The sequence below is a fragment of the Eretmochelys imbricata genome, chromosome 3 (assembly GCF_965152235.1).
Source record: "Eretmochelys imbricata isolate rEreImb1 chromosome 3, rEreImb1.hap1, whole genome shotgun sequence".
In the NCBI taxonomy this organism is placed as follows: Eukaryota; Metazoa; Chordata; order Testudines; family Cheloniidae; genus Eretmochelys; species Eretmochelys imbricata.
This window is the reverse complement of record NC_135574.1, coordinates 69,474,875-69,496,889: the sequence shown is the minus strand read 5'-3', so window position 1 is coordinate 69,496,889 and position 22,015 is coordinate 69,474,875. Positions and strand designations below refer to the sequence as shown.

Genomic DNA, 22,015 nt, shown 5'->3' with positions numbered 1-22,015 from the left:
GAGCAGAGAAAAGGTAGTTTTAAACTGCTTTCACACTTCCGGGGTTCAGTGGGTTCTAGGGGCTTCTTTGGCCCAGTGTAATCTGGAGTACCCCTGGGAATTCTCTGACTTAACCCATACTGCAGTGGTTTCCCAAGAGGCCTTTCTGTGCCACAAAATGGCTGAAGTGTACAGTGTACTTCAGCTACATCTTCGCCTTCCGTGACATATTCTCCATGCCCCCAGGCATTCCCCTAAAACTGGTCATGGAGGTCGTGGGAGCATGCAGTAGGATAGGGCATTTAATCTGAACCCGTGTGCTAGGTAATTCCCCAGCTGGGAAATCCAGCTGCTTCTAGCCTCCTTACTCCACTTCTGCAGTGTGAACCATTGTCTCTTAAGATGAGACTTAAAGATGAGATCTGTTAATTTATTATTTACATTCCATGTCTCCTCAAGCAATAGTTAGAGGCGGTAGCTCTGGCCGATTTACAGCCTGGAGAAATTGTTCTGTCAGCCTGAAATTCCACCTGAATATGGTGGTATTGGCTTCCTATCTTACTGTTCACTATTATGTGCTGTTACAAGCAGCTGAGTATCATATGTTTTAGTTGTGGTTGAAGTGCTTTGAGATCTTTTAATATGAAATCTGTAATAAAGTAAGATTATGTATATTCTTAATTAAAACCCTGCCTGAGTAGTAGTATCTGAATGCATGTTTGAATACATAATGCTGAATTGCTCTATGCTGTTCTGTTTTAGCTTGTGCTGGAGTTGGTAATGAAGCATGTTTCAGCTCTGACTTCCCATGCAACTTGGGGTGACTCCCTGCTAGCAATGGGATTGTGGCCAGACTCTCTACCTACGGGTCTGTTTTTAGCTGAAGACTCACTTCTTTCTACAGTCCAGAGTGACGGACAGGTCCTAGCATATTGTCTGAACAGACTGAGCCTGAAAAACAGCAGGTGGGCAAGAGACACTTTTTTTGGTTAAAGAATGAGCAACAAATAATACAGGTTTAACACTCTGTTACTGTACCCACTATCAGTAAATGGTGTCACCACGATGCTATTCAATCAGGGATGTGTGGCTAACTTTTTACGTTTACTCTGAACCCTCAATATCTGTTTTGTTTTGTTCTGATTTTCAAATGAATAAACATTCTCAGTCTACATTAACCTGGATTAAGGTATTCAGAATTATATAGAAATGGGCAAGGCAAGGCATCTTAGATTTTAAGTATCTTTTTATTCTCTTCCCCAGCCCTGCCCCAGTTTTCTTACAAATTAATTGAATTAAGGTCCAATAGCGTACACAGTTCTTTCTGCCCTTACTGAGTAATCTACCTTACAGTTTAAGTAGTCTAACAAATATATTGAATACCCTGACACTATGAAGAAGGTGGGTGCCCAAATTCTTACTCTGAAGTGTTAGTTGCTGGGCATATTGGAAAAGAGAGCCATAAGAAAAGGTTTGAATAAGAGTAGAAACTTCCTGTGTCAGAATGGAGGAGGCCGTTCCAGGTCTAAAGCATAGAGTAAATGTTAACGTTGGAGATACACAAATAAGTCCAATCAAGAACTGGCCCAAAACTTTTTGGATCCAAACCCTTTGAAGTTTAAAATCGTGTGGCTAATACTTCAGAATATACTAGCACTGCTCTGTACTCCGTGGTTTCATCCAGAAACAGAAATAACCACAAAAGGACCTGTTCTTATGCTCCTTTTTGAACTGGCAGAAAGAGGATACTTGATATTTGAGAACATTTCCTTACGAGATTTTGGTCCAGTAGCTTCAGATGAACAGCCAAACTTTGAGCTCCTTATCCAAATAGAGCTGCCAGATCTGAGTCCTGCATATGGTGGTCAGACGAAAGAGCCCCTCTTGTCAGTTTCATGCCCAATTTTTCAAACTTTCACAACGTTGAAGCAAAACCTCAGTTAGTGTTCACTTATATTGTAAACTCCTGGTGGCAGACTGGTGTCTTCCTGTGCAAATCTTTAAGTGCACTGATGCACAATGTCATGTGACAAGTCAGTGGCAGAGCAAGGCGTAGAAGTTCATACTGAAGTTAAATATTTATCTGAAAATAAGAAAGGAACATTGTTTTTCTCCTGTGCCCTCTCTTCCTTCCCTCTTCTCCCCTCATCCGTACCTGTATTCTTATGCTGTGGACTCTTTGGTGCAGGAACTCAGTTGTAATTTGTCCTGTAAAGCTCCATGCTTTGTCATTTGTGTGTATGAAGTAGCCGTAATACTGAGTTGCTGGTAGCAGACATCTTAAACTCAGTTAAAAATGGTAAAGTGGATTTAAAAATCTACTGAAAACAAAAGCTAAGTGAATTTGGAAAATAGGGTATTTTCAAATAGTTATCTGCCTGGGGCAAAAAGACTGTTCGCATAAATTGTGGAGGTCATTTGGTGATACTTTACATAGTAATTATCAGTAATTTCACTTTGAGAATTGACTCATTTTGGAATTAGGGTGTTTTTTTCCTAGTCTTCACGTATTTAACCCTAATTATTTTCATTCATTTCAGAACACTGCCACTTACTCTGCAAGATTTGCAGAAAGTTATGCAATCCACTAATGCAGAGAATCTCCGATTCAGTGCTGTTCAGATGGATGCCTATTGGACAGATGAAATTGAAGTCCTATCTACTTCTGTTGAATTGTTCATAGAAAAGGCATCCAATCAGGATTGGATGTTGAGAGTTAGATGGCTTAATCACTTAACCAAGAATCTACCACAAGTGCTTGGTAGGTATTATTAATTATTATAGTTACCACAGACTGATTTAGTTCTCTCCATTGTTTTTCCTTCACAGCAGCAGTAAAAACTGTAAAAATTATGCAATTATGTTTACAGATTGCCTAGTCTTAAATAAATTAGCTGGACAGCCAGAGAAACTCTGCGAAACTGGGATTTTCCTGAGATTGTGTGATGTCTAACCACTCAGAATAGTGAGTGTTAGATTGCAGACTAAAAAGCATTAAAGATTTGATAGACCAGTTTAATTATCGTAGGATTGGAAATGCTTTTTGTAAATTAATTTATTACATTTGCTTAATTGAAACAGATAATTTAGAGTGTTTCTAGCAACAGACAAGCTGTGTCACTTGCCTGCAGAAGCCACCTGAGACTGAAAATGCTACTATGCAGCCAACCCCTGCTAGATTAAAACAAACTATTGTAGAGTATTTGGATATTTAAACCTTGCAGCTCTATTTGTCTGGGACATCCTTTCACAGGAATGGAACATACAACCACAGGGGAAAGCCACATAACTGTGCGTGCTTGCAAAGACTATCACCGGTGTAATAGTTCACAATGCTGGCATTTAAATGATCATCATAATTAAAGACTTAGGCTCCTTTGAAAATCCCAGTGGAAGGGAATTAAATGCCCAATAGGATTTGGGAATCTAACTCTCTTAAGCTCCTTTGAAAATCCCAGTATTTGTTATATCACATTGCAGTGGATGAGATTCACGCTCTCGATGCTATTGTTTTTCTCCCAACAGCCATGTGTGTATTAATTATCTGAAATTGTAACCAGAAAATATTGCAAATGGCTAGAAAATTATTTGACTGAAAGTTAGATTCTGCAGAAAAAATCAGTGATAGATAATAAATAAATCCATGGGAGTTAGATACGTAACTTGCATTGACTTTTGAAAACCAGACCCTAAAAATCATAGAAGTACATGGAAATTCCCATGTGTTGATTTCTTGTGTCGTGACTGTCATGTACACTGTTTACTGCTTTATCTGTTTGACAGTCAATCCCAAAATGCCTTCTGAAGCCTATGTAATATTGAGATCAGATTGCTGCAGTGCATGCTGTTATGGGCCTTCTGAAAGACTGATCTGCTGTCTGTAGTTAGTGTAGAAAGAGGGCAGCCATGAAGTGGGCAGATGAGATTTTGGCTGGCACATCTTGAGTGTTTTTATTGACTAAATATGCTTTGTACCTTCAAAGCTAAACACTCCTAACTATTATTCTCACCTACAGATTCAGTGCGCACTCAACTAGAAGCTGGTGCCGCATCGCTGAACAGTTTCTACTCCAGTCCCCTCTCTGCTGGAATCAGTAGTGTGATCAAGTTGCTACAGCCAAACATAACAGGTACCTTTACATTTCCCCCCCCCCCTCCTTTCTAGTCATTTGTGCATCCTGTTTTTCTTTTAAGGAGTGAAGACTGTAGGCAGATTGTGTTCTGAATGTGTCACAGCTTCTCTGGGAGAATCTGCTTAACAAAAATAGTTATGCATTATGACTCTGAAAGTGGAACTTGCAAGTTGGGTGGATTGGTGATATGCAAAATATTGCGAAGTTCACTGGAATTAACCTTAAATTGGAGTGTGGTTCCCTCTGAAATATATTGGAAGTGGTTATACAGCACATGTGTGGCACCATGGCATCTTGTACTATTTTCTTGGTTGGAAGTAGGTAATGTTGAAAAATATGGGTAGTATGTTAGGGTAACAGGCCACTCCACTTTGAATGGTCCTCTAGAATATGTGCTACCTACCTATGCTAAACAGTCTGCTACCTATGCTAAACAGTCTGCTCCACCTTGTGTTTAGCTGTGATGCTCAGAGTACCTGTCCCAGACCTGAAGAAGAGCTCTGTGTGGTTCGAAAGCTTTTATCTGTCACCAACAGAAGTTGGTCCAATAAAAGATATTCCCTCACCCACCTTGCATCTCGGGTTAACATTTGGCATTTACAGGAATTCAGGGACAAAGGAATGAATAGATTTCAAAAGAATGATAATGAAATGGCTTTAATCTAGAGGTGTGCAGGGTGAGGCCGAGAAGTGCACCTTCTTAGAAGTATTATGCCCTAGTAAGGCATGCCTGTTGGGGTGGCAGAAACTTTCTGGAGCATTGAAAATGACTGTTATCCCTAGTTTGTAGATGGGGACTGGGGCACAGACACTAAGTGACTTGCCCAAGGTCACACAGGAAGTCTGTGGTGAAGTAGGGACCTGAACCTGTATCTGAAGTGCCTTCCTGGTGCCTTAACCAGTGACCACCTCACACTTATCACTGTGCTTCCAGGGCCTACAGTCAAATTACTGCTGCCTTCTACTTGGGTGCTCTGTGGGGAGGAGCTTTCCTGCTCTACCTCTCTTCCTCTCACATGCCTGCACTGGAGCATTGCCTCATCCCCAAAATAAAGAAATAGTTGAAAGAATAGCTGACCTCATGAGTCTTCTTTGCATGCTGAAATTGACCATTGAAATTGACCATATCACCATTGACTCCCTGATACCCCAGTTCTGCTAATGATCTCTCTCATTACATTTATGGAAATCCCATACCATTTCTTGGAGGGTTGGAGAAAGAAAAGCAATACCATTTTTATTTGGCAAAACACTGTCTTTCTCTGTAACTGCTTGCCTTACCAGATGAACACGTGATGCCACTGGATCCAAGATGGAATATGCAGTTTTTGAATATCATTAGAAATTCAATGAACTTTGATACAGAAGTGGAACACACAGATCAGCTTTTTGTCCTTCTGATGTCTGTAGCAAACCGGTGGGTTAAGACAAATGCAGAGTGGAAGCCTGGTGGCTTGTGAAGTTTACATTGCGATTCTAGCCAATGCTGTTGTGATTATTGCCAATGTTCCTGCTGAACATTTTGCTGAAAGTTTGACAGATAAGGTCTAAAACCCTAGGCTTAGTTTGTTTGGCTATAACATATGAAAATCTAAATCTTCAGCCCCTGCTTTTGGGTTATAGACAGGCTGGAGCCTGTCACTCTGCTGATGGCGTAGGGAAAGAGCACATGGTAGTTTATCAGATATTGTGCTAGAATATGTCCCCAAAAAAACAGAACCAGGGGAAGAAGCAGAAAGCATGGGAGTGGTGCTGTGATGCTACTGACTTCAGACTCAGAACACCTTTTTGTAGGGAGGGAAGGAACTAGGTTGCCTTTCCCACTATTGCTCTTCGCTTAAATAAAAAGGGGGGAATGGGCAAGTTATAAAGTAAAACTCTGAGTTCAGAGTAAAAAGGTGGTTCTTGCCACCTGGCAAATGCTAACTTCCCACATAATCACCTGTAGTTGCATGGATTCTACGGCATAATTGCCGAGTACCTTTCCTTTTGAGGTGTCCAGTCTAAGCTGTTAATAGACAGAGAAATCATTTTGTGTGTTCCAGGAAAAGTTTTAAAAATTGAAGATTTAATTTAACATCCTTTACAGGCCAAATTTAAGCTATCTGACGTGTCACTGTTCAGACCTTTGATTCTTGCTTCAAATAGTTAGTTCTGAGATATCAAATCTCCTAATATGCTCTACCCTCCCTGATATAGTATAGAGGCTTTTCAGATGGTCATGTCTGACTTCTCCTAACACCCTTATGTTGTTTTTAATTCAGGGCAATATTATTTCTTGACCGGGAAAAAAGGAGCTATACTGAGAAGAACTTGATTACTAGCAAAAAGTTGAGAACTAGTGCCTTAAGAATGTCTCTAGAGTTCCATAAAGGTAGGACTGATTATCTCATTGTTTCTTTTACTGCATAATATGTTTAATGAACAAGAAAAGAATAGTTATGTTGCATAGGATTCTGTTATAAAAGCTCAGTTACCCCAAGCATGATTTTATACTGCCCATCATATGTGTGAACGTTTTATATGTTTATATGAAACACATGCAGACCAGAGCTATAGCAATATAAAATATTACTCTAGTAGAGTAGGTAAGCCCCTCCAGTAGAGAGTATGTGTGGATAATTTCTCTCTCCTAAATAAATATGTATGTGTATAGAGAGAGAGTGACATTGCATGCCTTCATTGGTAACGACTATAAAAAAGGTGTTTAGTGGAAATTGGAGAGGAGTAAAGCTTCAGACTTTTCACTTCCTTTTGGTGTGCAACTGGAGCAATGTTTGTTTATAGTTTAAGTGGAAAGACTTGATGACAAACACCAATTAGTGTCTCATATAGCAACTTTTTGGCACTAGTATTGTGGTTTTATTTTAAACAGAGTTCTAAGTTGATATTAACATTATTTTATTAAATACAGCATCATTTTGTAAAATCGGAATGGTAGAGATTGGCATTTACTCTGCCTACTAGATATTTTAATCATGTATTCTGTATTTTTGCTGAGCCAACTGCATTGAGCAGGTTTAATGTAATTTTGTTTGTCCTTTTCCAGAGAATGCATGGGCAAAAACTGACTAAATATCAAAGCTTACATTTGTTCTGTGGTCTAAAGACCATTGTCCTTCTGGATCACTGAGAGACTGCAATAAGTTGAATTGATAGCCAGATGAGAAGTAGAATGACAAATGAAAAGAGAGGAGGGTCTATGTAGCTCAAATCTGCTAGGTCTTACCTTTTTGATCTGTGAGGCTGTCACTTCCCCAATTGACAATTTATTTCTTGCCATGGTATCGTTGATTATATATGAAGAATTCCCCTTTCCAATGCTATCCCAGTGTAACATACACACAAACTATTACACCGCTGGTGGCACTCGATCTCACTGGCTGTATTTAACTCCCCAAGCAGAGAAGAAATTAAATTGCATGTAATAAAGGGAAAGAGACGGGGTCTGTGGCTAGTGGTTTTTTATATCAGGAAAAACTTAGTTTCAGTCCTGCAATTTTATGCATTTATGTTTGAATTCCACCTCAGAAGAAAGTCGGTAACAACATGACTTTCACTTCACAGTTGCCTTTAGTTGACTGACCAGTGTTGCCTCCATATTTGCAGTATTCCCTATCCTTCCTACTTAGAAGTAATAGGGAATGCTGTAGATACCAAGGAAATATGTAGTTACGCAAGGAAAAACTGTAAAGTTTTTAAGCGATGACCACTGTAACCGTGAGATATGGTGGCCAGAGATTAACTCTTCTGTGTGACTTTGTGGTGTTGGAATATTGTAACTTTTACCCCCTTTTTTTGTTCTGTTCTTTAAATCAAGATCCAGGGAGTTGTAACTCTCTTCCACATGCTATTGTGGCCAATCTTGCTGCTTTCTTTGAACTTTGGGATGCCTTTATGTTGCACTGGGTGAAGTCTTCTCAAGTGACCTTAACAGATGACAATGTGCATGAGGTGAGTAGAGTTTTTAAATTGCTCTTGCTACAGTTATTTAGGATCCAGAATTCTGGAGGAGCTTCTCTATTTTTAGTCCCATGGACACTGAAATAAATGGCAGGGTTTTGGTTAGAATGTGGAATGTGATTGTTTGTATAGTGTCAGGTATAAGGGGTTAAGCTGATCGGCAGATTTATAGTAAACTGTTGTGTCCATTTTCCACCACTCTTTATTCTAAGACAGTGGTTTTCAACCTTTTTTCATTTGTGGACCCCTAAAAAGTTTCAAATGGAGGTGCGGACGCCTTTGGAATTCGTAAGCATAGTCTGTGGACTCCTAGGGATCTGAAGGCCACAGGTTAAACACCACTGTTCTAAGATAACATGTAGGTTTTCAACATACTTTCATTACTTCCTTTTATATCATCTCTTCCTATCACCTCAAACAGTTCAAAATGCTTTTGTTAAAATCTCCCACCACATCGATCATGCCACTCTTCAAATCCCTTCACTGGCTTCTTCTCACTTTCTACATCAAGTTCAGGTTTCTCATCCTCCTCTCACACCTGAACAAATCTATTTCTTCTTACATCTCTGCTCTCATTTCTACCTACCTGACACCCCCAAACTCCCTTTTAACATAACCTTTGTGTCTTTCATTCTCTCTTGCCCTCTCTCCTTTTTCCGTGCCACTTTGTATGCTTGGAATTCCTTCCCCCATGACGTACCAAACAATTTCACCCTCCATCTAGAGTCTGTTTTAAAGCCTCTTGCAACAAAGCCTTTTAAAGGCAATCCCCAGCACTAATTATGTTGCTTTAACGCTATATCTTCTTCATCTGGTGTGTTGTCTGAATTGAATTGTCCATATCTAATTTAGATTGTAAAATCCTTGAAGGAGGTCCATCTTGCTTTGTGCTCTGTTTCCTACACTGGTGGGGATCAGTTAACAATGGATTCTACAGTTACTGATATTTTTAGAACACATAGGTAAACCAGTTGAGGACAGATCTCTTGATTTAAAACATAATATTGTCTAATTATGAGAGTAGCAGAGTTAGGAACATCAGTGTCTCAACTACAATGCAAGATGTACTGTAATATGCCAGGCTTCAGCGATGGGAAGGCTATAACTTTCCTGACTTGCCTATAGATCTTCTACTGCTTGCTGTGGCGTGACCGGTTTTGGGCAGCATCTGACACACTGACGGTGGATTCTCCAGGCTTGGCACTCCTATCGCTTCACTGGCACTGGGTTGTGAAGCATTTAATTAACAGAATTCCTCAGATGCTGGCTGGACACGAGCAGCACAAGTAGGTTGTTTAGCGCACGCATAATGCAACTAATTGAAAGGGTTGCTTCCCACCCCCGGCCCCTTTGCTACATATGTGGCCATATTAAACAGTTACGTTAGCATTCTTTTTAAAATACACCAGCTAAAACTGATGAGCTTCATTTTACTCTGTAAGCACAAGTATTGATGTTTGTTATGTTCCACTCTCACAGCAAATACAAGTGTATTAGTTGAATGCGTTTGTTTTGGAACTTCTGACGTTTCTTAGCATTGGCCCCATCCTCAGTGAAGATGTGCCTGTATGTAATTTTGTCCAGCACCCATTTTTTAGTGGAGTATAGGAGAAGAAAATAAGTCTCTTGTTGTCCTTGTTGCACGTCCTTTTGCCTTTACCCGCTTGAACTTTTTTGAAAACTTTTTTCCTTTCTACTTGAAGGGTTTCCAAGGAAATTCAGTCTGTTTCACAGCAGATTCATAGCTGTTTGGCCAGTCCTGCTGGTATTTCTATTGGTGTAAAGAAGCTGCAGAAGTCTCTTGGGAGACCTCTTCCTTTCAAGGTACATTATTCCATTTGTGAGGGAATGTTTTGGACAACTATAGCACCTTGCTTCCAAGTATATCTAAGTATATTACAAACATTCCTTAATGCTCGCAGCAAATCTCTGTAGGGTTCTTGTACTATTATACTCATTTCCCAAGCCAGCAAATGGACACTCCTATCTCCCTGGATTCATAAGAATGACTAATGCTAATTTTAACATTTTTTTTAATATGAGTTTCTTTCTGAAAGGTATCAGCTGTCTAAATTAGTAATAACATTGTTGATGGATTGTCCAGAGTAGCAGTTCTTTAACGAATAGTTTAGGGTGTTGCATGAGTATGGAGATATTTCTGCTGTAAAGTAGTCCTGGATATTTGTTTCAGAGTAACAGCCGTGTTAGTCTGTATTCGCAAAAAGAAAAGGAGTACTTGTGGCACCTTCAGACCAGGCAGAACAAGGGAGGTACACCCCCCGTGTGAACCGCACCATGCCTTTGCAAACCAAACCAGTGTTGGTAGATTTCAGTGTTCAGGCTAGTTGAGAATTTTACCTCCAGGTCTTCTATAAAAGGATAAACTTCTGAAAGAATTAACTTAAAAAGTAAAGTTAAATCCCCTTTTCAGAAGTGACGTAGGCACTTGGGAGCCTAACTTTACTGAAAGTCAGTAGGTCTTAGCTTTCTAAAGGCAAGAAGGTATTTAGGCACGAAGGCACCTAAAGATTCAAATAGGTGCTTGGTGGGATTTTCAGAAGTACCTAATGTGCCTAACTCCCATTGATTTCAATTCCGGTAGGCACCTGTCTATATCTTTAGGTTTACAATCTGGCCCTTGGGCCCAGATTTTTAAAGGTAGTTAAGCACTGCTGTGCTCCTCTGTGCCATGTGTAACTGATTTAGGCACCTAAATCCCTTTTGAAAATGAGACTTAGGATCCCAAATAAGTTACACATTACAACATTGTGCACAGCAATGCCTAAGTACTTCTAAAAATTTGGGCCTTGGGGCCAACATCATATTTGAAAGCGGGATTTGAAAGTCGGGTACTTTTAAAAAATTTACCCCAGGTTCCTACTTGGCTGCCTTCATCCAATCTAATTTCTGCCTCACCCTCACTTCCCTTGAAGCTAAATGGCTCATATACCCAAACTATTCACACTGATAGTACTCAATGATCAGGATACTTGCAGTGGCTTTCAATGTTTTTGGGTTCAGGCCTTGTAAACCTTGATGGCCTGTTGCAACCCTATAAATATCTTTAGTACAAAAGACATGTGGATTACTAAATATTTCTTAATCACAATATATAATATACACAGTAATGTAATAAGAAGTAAATAAGTATTAAATAAATACTCTCGGTGTACCAGATTGGTGGCTCCTGCTGCATCTGTCCCTGGGGCTGGCTAGGCTTGGCTCTGTTGTGACTTCCAGGATCACAGTACTGCTCAGATTGGCCCAGCCCTTGTGATAGGGGGCTGGGCCAAATTTGTGAAAGTGACATTGCATCTTGGCGCATAGGGTTGCAGCACCACTGCCCAAAATTGGGCTGGCCAGCCCCTTGTCATAATGATGAAGGGGCAACTGGGCCAATCCTGAGCAGCACTGGGATCCCATGCACCAGGTTACAGTGCCTGGAACGGAAAGCTGAGTCCAGCCATCCCCAGGGGACTGGAGCTGCAGGAACTGCCCCTGCGGGGTGAGTGTGGGATGGGCTCTGCAATCCATCCACCAGGGACAGGATCCAACCCCTGCCCTCCTTCCCCCTCACTGAGCATCCTACGAGACCCTTTGACACATTCTGGCAACCCAATTTAAGAAACCCTGATTCAGAGAACTGCCATTTAAAATTGCCTACAGCCTTCTCAAATGTTCCCCACCCCGCTTCTTTAGAGAGATATGGTAGCACTTAACCATCCAACAGGTGATGCTACCTCTTCAATTGTTAGATTACGAGGTATATTCTGCATTCCATTGACTAGTATTCAGTTGCTTGAGGAAGGAGAGTCCATCGTTCCAAACTTCCATAAGCAGCTAATGCATTATTGCATTGAGCTAATATGAAAAGCACCACAGTACATTTTCAAAGCAGGGTGTAGAGAGACTTAACAGTGTAAACTAGTTAATGTCAATGCAGTGTAGATGGTTCCAGGCATGACTTTGTAAACCCACTGTCATACAATTGTTAACACATGGTACATGCGTCACTATCAGTGAGAGATGAACGTGTTAAATAAAAGTATTAAAATGTTGTGAAAATTATTTTACCTTTTCCAGTTTACACAAACTGAATCTTAAATACTAATCGATTGGTCACTTGTCTCAACATATCCATCTTCTTAATGTTGGATTGAACACATAAGGGAGATGAAGCATTAAGAATTGGTGTTAAGTTTTGCATAAAGTTGCACACCTTTTGCATGTGCAAGTACTCTTAATTTAGAAAGCATGAGCACAATGTTAGTGGGCCACTGATTATGTTCATTATGTCATTATAACCTTTGAAACAAAAACTAATGATTGTTTAAATATCTTTTCTTGGGTTTTTTTACGTTTGCAGGATAAACTGGTGGTGGAGTCTGTTGCTCAGCTGAAAGAACTCAGCAAAGCACTCAACATCCTGGAGATGAGACCTACCTTTGGAGAAAGCAGATGGCAGGACGAAATCTGTTGTCTGAAAACTGCTGCCACTGGATGGGAAATAAAGAAAGCACTGCTGCAGGCCACGGGTCTGGTTCTCAGAGCTAATCGTTTAGAAGATGTTAATCCAGGTAAATAATTTGCCATATATGTGACAATCAAATACAGTCAGAAGCACAGTGTCAGAACATCTAGCGTATGTTTATTTCATCCAGAAATATTTCTCTTTCTCATTTGTATCTGTGTGAATGAGCACTTCCTTTCAGATTTGCTGCTTGGACTGTTAATTGATAAATAAATGTTTATGTGCATTCATGTGCTTTTTATCCCCCATTGTACAGGTGAATTAAGGACGTTCGTGAATTTACAGTGTTCACACCTGAAAGCAGAAGGAGTTAAGCTTGGTCATTCAGAAGAGATTCATACTGAAGACACGGTCTCCAGTCAGTTGGATTCTGCCTCATTAATCCAGCTCTGTAGTAGGATTCAGTTGTGGCCCGCAATGGAGTATTTGGCAGTGCTCTGGCAGTACAAACTGACAGCAGATTGTGTAACTAAGGCTTGCCTAAGCAGGTGAGGCAAGAGCAGGTTTTTTGAATGAAATTTAGAATCTGTTGTGCGAAGTTATGAGGATCAGTGTGCTACATCCCTCTGCATACAAATCAACATATGTCATTCTTATCTTTATGCAAAACCACATTTCTTGGGACCTAGAGCCAAAGTGAAATGTTGAAGGAGTTGTTTAAACTTGAATATTTACTAGCTTTCTTCCCATCGTCTCTTGGGCAGACATGGGATTTTTATTGACGTGATTATACTAAGGCTATGGCAACATTATCAGCTGGGGCGGGGTGGGTGATGCCCTCCTCCGGTACAGTGCTGGCTGTCATTGAGCTGGCGCGAGTAGAAATAGCAGCGTAGAGGTGGTAGTGCTGTAGCAGCAACAGAGGCATGGCTGAGCAGTGCCAAGTACCTACCCACTGGTTCAGCGGTGCCTCCGAGCTACGCTGCTATTTATTTTTGCACTAGTTTGATGAGAGCTGGCAAAAGTATGTGTGCGCAAGCAGGGGAATCACCCCCTTAGTTTACCGTGTAGGCATAGCATAACTGTGCTATTCAAGCCTCCTGGAATAATGTATTTAGACTATGAAAAGAAATCTTTATTGACAGCCGAATGGATTGTGATAGCACCAGAAAAAAGCCCACGGTTTTATAGAGAGTCCTACTAGGAAGTAATTTTTTTTCTAAGTCTGCTCATTAGTCCCTTAATTCTCAATCCTCTGTCAAGCCTTCATGGTAATATTCTTGAGCTCCTGCAAAAAGTTCAATAAGAGCTTGAGAAACCAGAGATCTACAGTCCAAAATGAGCATCACCATATGCTCATTGGATGGTGTAGATGGACATATCTACAAGTGCAATTTGTGCAAAGAGAATATAGAAAAAAACAAGCCATTTGAATTAAATTAAATATTTTCATTGTTTCAAGTGGCTAAATGTAGGTGTGCTTTATGACTGATTACCAGTTCTTCGAAGAAAGCAAGTCTGTATTATTGCATTGCAGAGAAAATGAGGTTTATAGAGTAGCTTCCCTCACGGAGCTTCTAAAAAATCTGGTGCACTCAATACAGCATTAGGATTTCAGTGAAGGTCATGTTTTTATAAAAGAACAGTAAAACGAGATGGGTGAAATTGCCTCTAAATGACTTGTTTATGGTCTCACTGAAAAAGTGTCACATAGTTGATTTTGAACCTAGCAATATCCTGTTTCACACCTCTTTGCTACAGTCAAGACATTACTTTTTCTCATTCAGTTGTGCATTCAAGTTGCATACTATGTAGCATAGTTTTTTGTTGATAGCCTTTTCTTCAGCTACAGGGAGATCAGCAATCAACAGCTACACAAGTGTTCAGAGCTAAGTCAGTATGTAGCTTTTTGCCTTAAACTGACGCCAGCTGCCTCTCAACATCTGTATGGACTGTGGCACTTGTTACATCTTAATAAGGTAAGAACAAGTTTTAGTTTAATTTAGGCTTGCAGAAGTTTGTGTTCAAACTTCCATGAATGAGTGTTAATATCTGTAACACTAGTATTTTTTCTGTGTCTAGTTCACAGGTTTACAAAGTAATAATTCCAACACGTTTTATTACTTGGGAGAAAGGGTAGGCTAAATAAAAGTTAGAATTTAACAGTGGCGTGAGTTCGTAGCTCCCACGGGCTTCAATACACCAGCAAGTTCTCAACAAGTATTTTTGGTGAGATTGTCGCAGGGCTTTATCTGTTCTCTAGGCTTGTGGAACTCTGCGCACCATTGTGCAAAGTTGCAGAGTCACAGAACAGAGATTATGTTCGGAAAACTTGGCCTGTGAAGTTATCCCTCACAACAGTGTGTGTGTGTGCGCACGCGTGCGAAGGGAAGGGAGAGAATGGAAGCTGTTGCTGGGCACAGACACCTGATGGGGAAGCTATTGTTTAGGAGTATAATTTTTTTCAGAGGAGATGTAAACCACACTCTATGGTGCTATAAAAGACTAAAGGTGATAATATCTCCATCCAGGGCCGGCTCCAGACACCAGTGTTCCAAGCAGGTGCTTGGGGCGGCAGTTAGAAAGGCGCGGTAGTTCCTCCGGCCGTGGCGGCAATTCGGCGGCAGCTTCTCTGTTCCGCCCACCACGGCGGCAAATCGGTGGCAGCTTCTTCCTTTTGCCGTCAGCGGTGGCAGTTTGTTTTCACTGCTTGGGGCGGCAAAAACTGTAGAGCCAGCCCTGTCTCCATCAGAAAAGAATGTCACACATGCATTCTATTCAGTGTTTTTTCTTGTTTCTAGCATAATAATTTTCTTTCGCTGCCAGTAAATTATCCTAGGAGACTTAAATTTTTTTTCTCTCTCACTTTTAGGTATCCCATGAAGAAATGTCTCTTCTGTGGTCAGAACTGATCAGTAGCGTATTAGAATTCTTCTGGCACAGTACTGTAACCACAGATCCGGAGTACTGGTTAACCTGGAAGCCGCTACCTGGTGCAGAGGAAAGGAAAATGCCTAAATCCCCTATATACCGTTTTATGAAGGTTTGTGTTTTGTGACATAATTGGATAGCTAAACTAAAATAAAATGTCTATTTTTAAAATAGTTTTGCTAACAAGTTTTAGAAATGAACATGTTTTAAAACTCTAGTGTAGACAAGACAAGCTGTTCCACTGCCGACATTTGTTAGCTGGTAGAGGTGAATGTGAGCACGTGCTGCGTGTGTGTTAAAATCTGGAGTTGCTCCACCATTAGATTTTTTTCTAATAGTTTTGCTGAAGTGAGCAATTATCTTGTAGTTTGGTAAAAAGCCTTTCATAAAGCTTATCTTTGTGTAACGTTAAAATAAATGAGGAAATGCTATTAACACTGCATATCTTGTAATCTTTTAATTTAGGGCCCAGGTGTTTTGAACCAAGCAGTTTTCTCAAAGTGCCTCTTTGAAATTCTAACTAGCAGCATCAAGACAAGCCAGTGGGATGCGAGTGGCCTTCCTGTTCTGTCCTCATCCCATGTGATACTGGGAGAGTGGATGGAGAGAGCACAACAGCTTCAAGAAATCAACACAGTTTTGTGGACCAACATGTCTGTTTCTTCCATGGCAGAATTTAGGTACTATTGAGGTCCTTCCTTTACACATCTTTTACCTAAACCAGCAATATTACAGAATCTTATACTCTCCAGGCTGCCAATATCTTTTTATTCTTATTCCTTCAGGTGTACGGATTCCAGAATCCAGGATGTAATGTTATGTCGGCAGCTCTTGGCTCTGAAGGATCTGATTCCAGTAGACCTGCAAGAGGAATATTCACAGCGCTGTGATAAACTCTCCTCCAAGGACCCTGTGGCTTTTCAGTACATTCTCAAAGTACTTAAGGATGTCACTGGTCAGGAGGTACTGCCAAAAGAAGTCCTCTGTCTCTTGCTGACCTGCTTGCAGCAGTTCTTTGGGGAAGGAGAAGGAATTCAGGACCTATCAGAGACAGCTCGGCGAGGTAGCCTCTGGGTGAATATGGGTTTGGTGCAGATCCAGGTGTGGCTTCCACAGACTAGATTTGATCCTGCAGTGAAAAGAGAATACAAACTCAAGTACGCCAAGGAGGAGGTGAGTGTGGATTTTCTATCCCTTTTTTAAAGCTGACTCCTACTTTGGAATACATCGCATTTGTTCATGAAATTAATTTTAATTATGCACAGGTGAATGATGCAAAAGCATGAGCTCCATATTAGAGTACCATTATTAGATTACTGAGTCATATTTTCTTAAATCTCCTGGAAGGTGTGCTTTGTGTGCTACCTAAAAGAAAACCATAAAATTGTTTAATTTGTTCTTTACTAGTTACACCACCTGCAGTGTAAATGGAAGACACTGAATCTGTCAGCACAGTTACATACAGGAAAAGATCTTGAAGATGAAGCAATTACCAGTTTCACTCATCCGCATATCAGGTAATGGAAGAAGCACTTAACTAGTTTGTTGATGATTGGGAGAGGCCAGCGATATTCTTTGGGAGTCGCACCTGCTTACGTAGTCTGGATTTCTTCCGTTGCATTGTAATGTTGTTTGTATTGCTTTTTTGTAAATAATTTTTGTTTATATAGTTCAGTGGTCCCTTAACTTTCGAGGGTGGCATCCTGCCTCACCCCATCTGTGCTGCCTGCTGAGCTGGAGCCAGGAGTGGGGCTGTTGCTCACAGGGGACTGGACGTGGACAGGGGTAGGGGGCTTGAGGCTGGGGCCATAGCGGGGGGTGGTTCTGGGGCCAGGAGCAAGGCTAGGAACAAAGCCACGGCCAGGGGTTGAGCCTGGGAGTGAGATCAGAGCCACAGCTGGGCCGTGGTGGGGGCTGGCAGCTGGCCGGGTGTGGAGCTGGGGCCACCGCTGTGGCCGGGGCCAGGGCCAGGCATGGCGCTGGGGTGGGGCTGGAGCAGAGCTGGGAGCTGGGTGGCGCTCCCTCCCTGCCCCCCAGGGGGCTGCCCCAGGCCCTCTTTGCCCCTTCCCCCAACATTCCTCCGTGCTCCCCAAGGGGGGCATGCCCCACAGTTTGGAGATCTCTGATATAGTTGATTCTGGAACAAAGACTTGCATATCAGGATAGTAAAGGCACGTATAGGAACTATTTAGTGGAGCACAAATGCCTGACTTAGGCTGGTGATCACTCATGGTGGGTCACTGTGTCTGGAAGGTATGATTCCCAGCAGGCTTGCACTAGCTCAGTTCAAACTAGCATGCTAAAAATAAGCGTCTGAGCCCGTCCAACCCCCCCAGGGGCCAAGCTCAGACGGCTGGCCCAAGCTGCCACCCATATCGCAATGTCCACACTGCAAGCTAGCACAAGTCTTGTCTACCCACACTAGGAATCACACTTCCCAGCTGCAGTGCAGACATACCCTAAGGGCTTGTCTAGACATAAGTTGTATGGTTTTAACTACACTGGTATAATTTAAGTAGTACAACCCCTGAGGGTTGCAGTTATACCAATATAAAGATGCCGTATACCTCTATATGGGAAGAGGAATAAGCTATGCCAGTGTGAGGAACCTTTATACTGGTGTGAAGTACTCTGATACTCCTAGAATTTGTGTTTCTTAAGCAGAGGAACTGGGGAAGAAATTTTAATCGGCAAGAGGCAACTCTCCTTCTGTACGCAAGAGATGGGCTCAAACTCCAGCATGCAATCATTGTTCACAATTTTCCCAAGTTAACAAAAGTCCCTGATCTCATTTCAGCACATGCAAACTGCTTTGACAATTCGTTACTAGAAGTTAGAATTAGAGCCAGTTCTAAATGGCTAAGCTTCATAAGGCACTTTCACTAGAGCTGCACTTTTTACTGTCTCTTAGGAAATACCACATAGCCTAGGTGATTCATATACTGTAGTCATATTGTGCACCCTAATGGAATAGTTAAGTTTATAATATGCTTCTAAAATTGGTCAATATCTTTATTTCCTAATAGACTTCTACCCCAAAGAATGCAACAGCTGAAGGAACAAATAGACAGTCTTTCCAGAAAACAGGCCTTCAGACCCCAAGTCCCGCCATATGACTGCTTATACCAGGAGGTTCACCAGTATGTCACCAGCATTGCACAAATTTCCACAGTCCAGGATCTCTTAGCCCGTCTTCTACAGTTCCTTCGTGGAAATAGACCTAAGTCGCTCCAGGCAGTACAGAACCTGCTAAACGAAGAAGCATCCTGGCAGGAATCTCACCATCAATTTAGAAAACACTTGGCAGAAGAATATACTTTGTACCCTGATGCTATCACCCCACTGCAAGCTGCCATTTTACAGCTGCAGCATGGCATGAGACTAGTGTCCTCTGAAGTTTATGCAACATTCAATAGTATGGTCTGTCCAGCCAAACTTGACACCCTTGTTACCTCTTTGTTGGCATTTCCTTCTGTTGGTCCCACCTTCCCCAGTTACCTTTCACATGCGGATACTTTATGCTCAGTGCAATCTATGAACATCCTCTGTGGCCTTAAAAAGTTATCTCTGAAACGCTCTGAGGGAGAGTCTGATGAAAGGGTTCAGAGTTCATACCCAACTCAGGAACAGCTGCTAGTGAATGCCTTATTGTATCTTCGATGCCATGTATTGTCTAAGGGAGAGCTGGACCAGAAATCTCTGCAGCTTTTCAGACATCTGTGTCAGGTAAAGTCTTCTGAGTAAATGGAACAAATACTTCTAAAAGCCAAATGCCAGAGGTACAGTGTAACTTTGCTTTCGACAGTGATGCCTAGATATGGGTCTCACCTGCTGAACCAGCTGGATAATCTTCCAAAGTAACACAACATTCCATACCATGTCTAACAGTAGCAATTTTTTCATAGAATTAAAAATGGTAATTACGTTTAATGCGCTATGATAATATGATTCATATATTCAGACATAAAACCAAATCCTACCGTACTTACTTCATGAAAACCTACCTTTCATTTCAGTGGGGGGTTTTCTCTGATAAGGGATTCAGTAAGGACTATAGGTAGGAGGCTACCAAATTCAGGTCCATTCTGGTCAATTTCATAGCCATAGGATTTGAAAACAAGTCAATTTCATGTTTTCAGATGTTTACATTTGAAATTTCATTGTGTTGTAATCATGGGAGTCCTGATCCAAAATGGGGTTGGACTGGGGGGCTTGCAAAACTGTTGTAGGGGGGTCATGGGATTGCTACCCTCACTGCTGTGCTGCCTTCAGAGCCACAGAGCTTCCTGCAGCTAGAGGAGGCTTGTGGAGGTGGGTCTGATCTCCCGCATGCTGCTGGGAGTGCTCTGGCTGGAGGTTCCTAGTTGCTAGTCCCGGCCAGTGGGGGATTAACGCATGGGTCCACGGACCCTGGCCAATTTGGGGCACCCCTGGAAAAATGGGTGCCCCAAGCCCTGGCAGAAGCTATGAGGCAGAAGCCCTGAGCCCAGGCAGCCCAGGCCTGGCAGAAGCCACAGGGTGGAAGCCCTGAGAGCAGAAGCTGCAGGGTGGGAGCCCTGGCGGGAGTTACTGGCATTTAAGCCCGGAGCCTGGGCGCCCTGAGCCCCAACAGGAGCCGTGGGGCAGAAGCCCCAAGCCCGACTCCCAGCTGGGCTGGGGAGGAACAGGACTTGCGTTTCTCCTGTAAGGCTGCTCTCCGGGGAAGATCAGACCCACCTTCAGGTACAGCTGCAGGAAGCTCCAGGGCTGCTTCAGTACAGGAGTGAGGGTGGTACAGCCTCACTTCTGCACTGCCTCCAGAGGTGGGTCTGATCTCCCCACCAAGAGTGGCTGTGCAAGGGAAGAGTAAATTCTATCCCTCCCCAGCCCAGCTGGGACTAGCAGCTGGAGTCCAGTGCAGGGTAGGAGCCCCCAGCTGGGGCACCCCAACCCTCCCCTTCCCCTCCAATAGCTATATTTCATGGGGGAGGTTTGATTTGTATGGCCTGTGACATGTTTTTCACGGCCATGAATTTGGTAGGGCCTATCTGTAGGATTTGGCCCATATTTGCATGATCTTTTTCATACAGTAGTCATAGGTGTGGTGTTCCAGGAATTTACAAGTGAAATGTTACTACAGTATTCACTCAGCATGGTTTGGACACTTGTAATAATATTGCATACTGTGAAAAACAAAGACATTGCCTCACTGCTGAGGCAAGTGTGGTTTGTGTGTGTTATAATTTCTGAAGAATTTTCACAGTGTTCTGGTTTTTCAGGCAATTATAAACGAATGGGATGAACAGGAGCGCTGCATCCAGGAGCAGGAGGAGCAAGAAAGTCGTCTGTACAGATACAGGAGTAAGAGCTATGGAACGGGGCGAAGTGAGGAAGAGGAGGAAGAGAGAGAATTTAGGAGGAGATTCCCTCTCTATGAGAAGGTAGAAGAATATCACTTTATGGAAAGATGCATTGTACAGTTTTAAAAAACTAACTTTGTTCTTACGTAGGGAGAAATGAATCAGTTTCTCTCTTCTCCAGGAGAAGAATGTGGGAAGGATTTTGAGATAATGGCGCACTCTATGTGTACTGTTAAAATATTTTGTTCTTTTGAGTTTGTGGACAGTCATCTGTGGATTTAAAGGCCATGTCTACACTTTCAGCTGCGCTGCTGCAGTGCGTCTTGTGAAGACGCTCTATGCCGACAGGAGAGAGCTCTTCTGTCAACATAATAAAACCACCTCCACAAACAACAGAAGCTCTGTTGGCTGGAGAAGCTTATGTCAGTGTAACTTATGTTGCTCCAGGGACTGGTTTATTCACATAATCCTAAGTGACATAAATTATGCCGACATAGGCTGTAATATAGACTTAGCCATATTGCGGATACAGAGTAACATGGCTGCTACTCTGAAACCAAAGTCTACTGTTCAGATGAATAAAGTACAGCAGAGGTGGGCAAACTACGGCCCGCAGGACCATCCTGCCCGGCTCCTAAGCTCCCGGCCGGGGAGGCTAGCCTCTGGCCCCTGCCCTGCTGTCTCCCCTTCCCCCACAGTCTCAGCTTGCCGCGCTGCCAGTGCTCTGGCCCACCGTTCCTGCCACGCAGCGCAGTGGTGTGGCTGGCTCTGGCTGGGCAGTGGGGTTGCAAGCTCCTGCTGCTCTAGGCGGCATGGTAAGGAGGGTGGGGGTGTTGGATAGGGGGCAGTCAGGGGACAGGGAGCAGTTGGATGGGCGGAGGTTCGAGGGGGGCGGTCAGGAGATGGGGAACGGGGGGGTTGGATAGAAGTGGGAATCCCGGGGCGGGAGGGGCCTGTCAGAGGGCGGGAGTGTGGATAGGGAGCGGGGGGGTTGGATGCGGGGTGGGGTCCTGAGGGGGGCGGTTAGGGGCGGGGGGACGGTTAGGGGCGGGGGGGCTCCCGGGAGGGGGCGGTCAGGGGACAAGGAGCCGGGGGGGTTGGATGGGTAGGGGATTCTGAGGCAGGGCAGTCAGGGGGCAGGAAGTGGGAGGGGGCGAATAGGGGGAGGGGTCCAGGCTGTTTGGAGAGGCACAGCCTTC

General features: G+C 42.7%; 1 protein-coding gene across 1 annotated transcript in view; it reads left to right on the top strand.

Annotated features, from left to right (window-relative positions):
• The window catches only part of MDN1 (midasin AAA ATPase 1), a 164,956-nt gene that overhangs the window by 97,228 nt on the left and 45,713 nt on the right, over positions 1-22,015 (top strand). The window contains exons 48-64 of the mRNA XM_077812817.1: positions 742-944; positions 2,520-2,740; positions 3,996-4,109; positions 5,397-5,529; positions 6,377-6,486; positions 7,933-8,066; positions 9,201-9,361; positions 9,779-9,899; positions 12,442-12,652; positions 12,863-13,094; positions 14,393-14,525; positions 15,419-15,589; positions 15,943-16,157; positions 16,263-16,650; positions 16,885-16,994; positions 18,504-19,203; positions 20,736-20,897. Coding sequence (XP_077668943.1) covers positions 742-944; positions 2,520-2,740; positions 3,996-4,109; positions 5,397-5,529; positions 6,377-6,486; positions 7,933-8,066; positions 9,201-9,361; positions 9,779-9,899; positions 12,442-12,652; positions 12,863-13,094; positions 14,393-14,525; positions 15,419-15,589; positions 15,943-16,157; positions 16,263-16,650; positions 16,885-16,994; positions 18,504-19,203; positions 20,736-20,897 — 3,519 coding nt within the window. The remainder of the gene's footprint in view (positions 1-741; positions 945-2,519; positions 2,741-3,995; positions 4,110-5,396; positions 5,530-6,376; positions 6,487-7,932; positions 8,067-9,200; positions 9,362-9,778; positions 9,900-12,441; positions 12,653-12,862; positions 13,095-14,392; positions 14,526-15,418; positions 15,590-15,942; positions 16,158-16,262; positions 16,651-16,884; positions 16,995-18,503; positions 19,204-20,735; positions 20,898-22,015) is intronic.